Here is a 6,923-nt window from a genome sequence, read left to right as displayed (position 1 = left end):
AAGATTATACCAATAGACCGGGAAATTGAAAGAACGTGCAGACAGAACTGGAAAATAAAAAGGAAATTGGAATTCACCATGGCTGACAATTTGGGAAATGGTGCTAATAATGGTCAAGGGGCTGCTGAGGTTCCAAGGGAGCAAGGAGCACGAACATTAAGAGATTATGTACTTCCTACTGTTACAGGAGTGCATTCATGCATTAGACCTCCAACCATTGCTGCCAACAACTTTGAGATTAAGCCAGCCATCCTTCAGATGGTTCAAACAACTGTTCAGTTTGGAGGTATGCCGACGGAGGACCCTAATTTACACATAGCTAATTTTCTGGAGTTATGTGCAACGTTCAAGATGAATGGGGTGAGTGATGACGCTATAAGACTGAGGCTATTCCCATTTTCATTGAGGGATAGGGCGAAAATTTGGCTGATTTCCTTACAAGCGAATTTGATCACTACATGGGAGGAGTTAGCTCATAAATTTCTTGCCAAGTTCTTTCCTCCAGCAAAGGCTGCAAAGTTAAGGGGTGAGATTAATAATTTTTATCAGTTGGATGGAGAGTCATTGTATGATTCTTGGGAGCGCTTTAAGAAGTTGTTAAGGAAGCGTCCGCACCATGGAATAGAAAAGTGGATGTTGGTGCATAATTTTTATAATGGGTTGAATGGGACGACAAGAACAATTATAGATGCTGCAGCGAGAGGTGCCTTTATGAGTAAAAGTGATAATGAGGCATATGAGCTATTAGAGGAGATGGCGATGAATAATTATCAATGGCCAAATGAAAGGGGACAGCCAAAGAAGGTGGCTGGAATGATGGAATTGGATGCGATAACCATGCTTACAGCTCAAGTAGCAGCCTTGACTTAGCAATTACAAAAGACTACACTTCCATCTCAAGCTATGCAAGTTCAAAACTTATGTGAAGTGTGTGGTACAACCCATCAACCAAACCAATGCCCTGCTATAGACATGAATAACATGCCCATGGAAGAAGTCCAAGCCATAGGAAATTACCAAAGACAGCCTAATAATCCCAATTCCATGACCTACAACCCAGCTTGGAAGAACCATCCCAACTTCTCCTGGTCTAACAACCAAAACACTCTCCAACCTTATCCTTCACCTCAGCCACCATATCAACCTACCCAAAATAGGCCACCTTATCCACAACAACATGCACACCAAAATCCTCCACCGGGCTATTATCAACCACAAAATAGACCACCTCCCCAAATGCCAATGAAACCAGCTGAAACCCAACCTGATGTGCTTAACCAATTCATGACTGAAACTAGGGCATCCATAAGAAGTTTGGAGACTCAAATAGGGCAATTGGCTACTTTAATGACAAATAAAGCTCAAGGAAATTTTCCTAGCACTACAGAAGTTAATCCAAAAGAACAGTGCCAAGCTATTACTTTGAGGAGTGGAATGAGATATGAAGGGCTAAAGAAGAGTTAGTCAGAAGAAGTTGGATGATAAAAAGGTTACTGAAGACCTTAAGGAAGAAGAGGAGACCCCACCTGTAACTATTGAGCATCATGTTAGAGTTCCATATCCATAAAGACTTCGCAAGCATAATTTGGATAAGGAGTTTGCAAAGTTTTTAGAGGTGTTCAAGAAGCTACATATAAATATACCATTTGCGGAAGCATTAGAACAAATGCCTAGTTATGTAAAGTTTATGAAAAAGATTCTCTCGAATAAGAGAAAGATGGGTGATTACAAAATAGTGGCATTGACAGAAGAATGTAGTGCGATTTTGCAAAGAAAGCTTCCTCAAAAGTTAAGAGATCCTGGGAGTTTTACCATTCGATGCACTATTGGGGAGTTTGAATGTAAGCATGCGCTTTGCGATTTGGGGGCAAGTATTAATTTAATGCCTTTGTCTGTATTCCGGAGGCTTGGTTTGGGGGAAGCTAGGCCAACTACAGTAACATTACAGCTAGTTGACAGATCTGTGAAGCACCCACGTGGTATTATAGAAGATGTATTGGTAAATGTGGATAAGTTTATCTTTTCGGCTGATTTTATAGTTCTTGATATGGAGGAGGATGAGAATGTTCCGATTATTTTGGGGAGACCATTTTTAGCAACTGGGCAAGCATTGATTGATGTGCAAAAGGGAGAGTTGAAGTTGAGAGTTCAAGGGGAGGAAGTAGTATTTAATGTGTTTAAGGCCATGACTTATCCTAAAGCAAGTGATAGTTGTTTCTCAATTGATGTGGTCAAGGAAGTAGTAGAAAGAAAAAAATTAAGAGAGGATCCTCTTGAGTTGAGTCTCACAGTTGATGATGTAGATGGTGAGGAGAATGAAGAGGTGATGAGTTATTTAAAGTGGATAAAATCAGCTGAGCTGTGGAAACATAAGAAATTTGAAGAATTGGGTGCAGGACCAGACAGACCATTACCATCGATTCAGAAGCCACTTGTCTTAGAATTGAAGGTTTTACCGGACCATCTCCGTTATGCTTATCTTGGGGAAAAAAAGACTCTTCCAGTTATAGTCTCATCATTTCTTTCGGAGGTTGAGGAGGAGAAATTGTTGAGGGTGTTACGAGCTCATAAAACTACTATAGGGTGGACTCTGGCTGATATAAGAGGAATTACCTCATCGACAGTTATGCATAGAATTCTTATGGAAGATGAGGCGAAACCGACTATTGACGCTCAGAGAAGGCTTAATCCAACAATGAAAGAAGTGGTGAGGAAAGAGATTTTGAAGTGGTTGGATGCTGGAGTGATTTACCCAATTTCTGATAGTGCTTGGGTAAGTCCAGTGCAAGTGGTACCGAAAAAAGGGCGTATGACGGTGGTAAAGAATGAAAGCAATGAACTGATTCCAACTAGAACTGTGACGGGTTGGAGGATATGTATTGATTATCGGAAGTTGAATAAGGCAACGAGGAAAGATCATTTTCCTTTGCCTTTCATTAATCAAATGTTGGATAGATTGGCGGGACATAATTACTATTGTTTTCTAGACGGGTACTCGGGCTATCACCAGATCGTAATTGCACCGGAGGATCAAGAAAAGACAATGTTCACATGTCCTTATGGGACTTTTGCTTTTCGAAGGATGCCATTCGGGTTATGTAATGCACCAACAACGTTTCAATGGTGTATGATGGCAATATTCTCTGACATGGTTGAAAAGGGGATTGAAATTTTTATGGATGATTTTTCGGTATATGGGTCCTCTTTTGACACGTGTTTGACTAATTTGGAGATGGTGTTGAGAAGGTGTGAGGAGTCGCATTTGGTGCTTAATTGGGAAAAGTGCCACTTTATGGTTAATGAAGGAATTGTATTGGGGCACAAAATTTCTAAGAAAGGAATTGAAGTGGATCGGGCCAAGATTTCTACTATAGAGAATTTGCCACCTCCAATTTCAGTTAAGGGAGTGAGGAGTTTCTTGGGCCATGCGGGGTTTTATAGGAGATTTATCAAAGACTTCTCTAAGATCTCAAAGCCGCTGTCTACCTTGTTGATGAATGGGGTTTCTTTTGATTTTAATGATGATTGTTTGATTGCTTTCAAGACTCTCAAGGAGAAGATCATTTCAGTGCCGATAGTATGTACACCTAATTGGGACCTTCCATTTGAGCTTATGTGTGACGCTAGTGATTATGCGGTCGGAGCGGTTCTTGGGCAGCGAGTGGACAAGGTATTTCGAACTATATACTATGCTAGTCGAACTTTAAATGATGCTCAACTAAATTATGCAAAAATAAAATAAAATAACTTCTAGCCATAGTTTATGCCTTCGATAAGTTTCGTCCATATTTGATTGGAAATAAGGTGGTATTCTATACGGATCATTCGGCAATAAAGTATCTTATGACTAAGAAAGATTCCAAGCCTCGTCTTATTCGGTGGATTTTGCTATTACAAGAATTTGATGTGGAAATTAAGGATAAGAAAGGTACTGAGAACTTGGTGGCTGATCATTTGTCTCGTTTAGAGGTTGGGGTAAATTCTCTTAATAAAGAAGTTCAGATTAATGATGCTTTTCCGGATGAGCAATTGTTCGAAGTGAATGTTGGCAAGGAGGTTCCATGGTTTGCGGATTATGTTAATTATTTGGCTGCTAAGGTTATACCCCCTGAAATGACAAGGCAACAATTAAAGAAATTTTATTCGGAGGTGAAGCATTATTATTGGGAGGAGCCTATTCTATATAAGCATTTCCCAGATCAAGTTATTCGAAGATGTGTACCCAAAGAGGAGATGTTGTCAATCTTAACTCACTATCATAGTTTGCATTGTGGCGGTCATTTTGGCAGAACAAGAACAGCTGCGAAGGTTTTGCAAAGTGGGTTTTACTGGCCTACATTATTTAAGGATGCTAATGATTTTGTCAAAAGTTGTGACCGTTGTCAACGGACTGGGAACATATCAAGAAGAGATCAAATGCCGATGATTAGTATTTTGGAAGTTGAGCTATTTGACGTATGGGGGATAGACTTTATGGGACCTTTCCCATCATCGTATAATAACAAATATATTTTGCTTGCGGTGGATTATGTTTCTAAATGGGTAGAAGCCGCAGCAACTCCTACTTGTGATGGGAAGGAAGTTATTAAATTCCTTCATAAAAATATCTTCACTCGATTTGGTACTCCAAGAGCTATTATTAGTGATCGGGGAAGTCATTTTTGCAATAAGTGGTTCACTGCTCTTTGTGCTCGCTATGGTGTTCATCATCGAGAGTCGTTATTTTATCACCCAATTGCAAATGGCCAAGCTGAAGTATCGAATAGAGAAATAAATGGTATCTTGGAAAAGACAGTAAATACTTCGAGGAAGGATTGGTCGAAGAAGCTCGATGATTCACTTTGGGCTTATCGCACGACATTTAAAACTCCGATTGGTATGTCACCATATCGATTGGGGTTTGGTAAGGCTTGTCATCTACCGGTGGAACTGGAGCATAGAGCTTATTGGGCTGTGAAAAAGTTAAATGTTGATCTCTTCATGGCGGGGCAAAATAGGCTTATGGAGTTAAATGAACTTGAGGAATTTCGAAATGAAGCCTATGAGAATGCGAAGATATATAAGGAGAAATCGAAGGCTTTTCATGATAAGAGAATATTAAGGAAGGATTTTCAACCAGGGGATAAAGTTTTGCTCTTTAATTCTAGGCTTAAACTTTTTCCTGGAAAATTGAAGTCACGATGGTCTGGACCGTACACGGTAGTCTTCTCACTTCCTTATGGAGCAGTACAAGTTCATAGTGAAAAGACGGGAGATTTTAAGGTGAGCGGACAGAGATTGAAGCATTACTTGGAGGGTCCGGTGGAGACATGTAGGTTCGTGGTCGAGTTGGAATTGATTTGATCTGAAACTAAAGCAGCGTCCGGCTAAATGACGTTAACGACAGCGCTCTTAGGAGGCATTCCTATGTTTATTTTTAATTTTTAGTTCAGTTAGTTTGTAAAAAGTATGAACAATTTTTAGTTTTTATTTTTTAGTTGTGGTTGGACTTATTTTTTTTTTTAGTTTTTAGTATTTTTTAATGTAATAGAACCGTGGAAATCGTGAAAACTCTAAAAAAATAAAAAAAAGAATGAAGATTTGGCATTCTGGAGAGAGGGCTGCGGCGCATGCCACAAGAGCCGCAACGCATATGGGAAGGGCCGCGGTGCTTGGAAAATCACCAAAAAAATTTTTTGAGGCGCGCCGCAGCGCTTGGAAGAGCACGCCGCGGCGCGTATGCGAGTCCGAGGCATATACGGGGTTCCCTTCTTCCATTTTTGCCACTTTCTCCATTTTGAAAAAAAATCCACAACACAATTCTCTCCATTTTCTCTCTAAATTCCTTTCTTCTACCCAGAAATTTCTTCTCAATCTCCCTATTATATCTTGAATCCACATATAAATTCATCCACATATTTCTTTCTCCTTCCCATTTCCTAATTTGATTTTGACATCCCTAATCCCCAAAAAAATTTCAAACCCTTAATTTTCAATTTCTATCAATTGGAGTGGTGAGTTTATGATTACTTGGTGCAATTGAAGGGTGCAAGTGGAATTTATCATTATCAAGTAAGTGTTTCTCCAATTTGTTCAAGTTTTGTTGGTGATTTCTTTATATAGAAGGCATTGTGAAGGGATTTTTGATTGAAGATTATAGTGGGGATAGTGGAGCATTGTAGTGAGTTGATTAGCTGTATTTGAGAAACATTTGGAATTTGGGGAATATTGAAAAAAACAGGGGAGGTGCTGTCCAATTTTTCATAGCATATTATGGGGCCTAAGAGAAATCCTTCTAGGGCATCATCTTCTAGGAACACCAATAGACCATTTTCTTCTAGGCCATCCACTTCTAAGGAACCCGAACCACCCCCAGAATATGATGTTACAAAATTCGTAAGTAAGGCCGCTTTTGAGCGCTATACAAGGATTCGTAAGAGGAAGGTCATAAGTGAGCGGGGTTTTGAGTATACGGAATCACCATGTGAACTCTCGACTTATGAAGAAATTAGGGGGGAAATTCAAAGAAGGGGTTGGGCTATGTTTACTGCAGAGGATGTTAGTCATGCAAACTTTTCAGTGGTGTTAGAATTTTATGCAAATTATGTGGAGATGAAGAATACAGAAGTATTTGTTCGAGGGGTTCAAGTTCCGGTTGGTATAGACACTATTGCTGGATTGAATGATATGCCAACCTACGAACGAGAGGATGTTGAATATCATCAATGGGCTCATGGGGATAATATTAATTAGGTCGAGGTGGCGGAGACTTTAAGTATACCGAGAGCCCGGTTTACAGTTGTTGATGGTGTTCCTAAATATCTTTGGCGCTATCAATTGAATCATGTGGCGCGGGCTTAGGTGCACTTTTTGAGTGCAAGGATAATGCCGACAACTCATATGTCGGATATCAACAAGGAGAGGTTATTGTTGGTTTATGCCAT

General features: G+C 39.8%; 1 protein-coding gene across 1 annotated transcript; it reads left to right on the top strand.

Moving 5' to 3' along the window:
* The first annotated feature begins 1,717 nt into the window (after positions 1-1,717).
* Positions 1,718-5,343, top strand: LOC133785922 (uncharacterized). The gene is made up of 5 exons (XM_062225136.1): positions 1,718-1,999; positions 2,129-3,670; positions 3,805-4,121; positions 4,290-4,455; positions 4,672-5,343. The coding sequence occupies exons 1-5, from the start codon at positions 1,718-1,720 to the stop codon at positions 5,341-5,343; spliced, it is 2,979 nt and encodes a 992-aa protein (XP_062081120.1).
* Positions 5,344-6,923: the final 1,580 nt, after the last annotated feature.

This window comes from Humulus lupulus, chromosome 6 (genome assembly GCF_963169125.1).
Source record: "Humulus lupulus chromosome 6, drHumLupu1.1, whole genome shotgun sequence".
Classification (NCBI taxonomy): domain Eukaryota; kingdom Viridiplantae; phylum Streptophyta; class Magnoliopsida; order Rosales; family Cannabaceae; genus Humulus; species Humulus lupulus.
Note: the sequence above shows the minus strand (reverse complement) of the source record. Positions and strands in the feature narration are given on the sequence as shown.

Coding starts and splice junctions, on each gene's coding strand:
- LOC133785922 (XM_062225136.1), top strand. CDS start 1,718: ATGGGTGATTACAAAATAGTGGCATTGACAGAAGAATGTAGTGCGATT. Junction 2,000..2,128: donor GTATTATAGAAGATGTATTG/GTAAATGTGGAT, acceptor GATGTGCAAAAG/GGAGAGTTGAAGTTGAGAGT. Junction 3,671..3,804: donor TTGGGCAGCGAGTGGACAAG/GTATTTCGAACT, acceptor ATTGGAAATAAG/GTGGTATTCTATACGGATCA.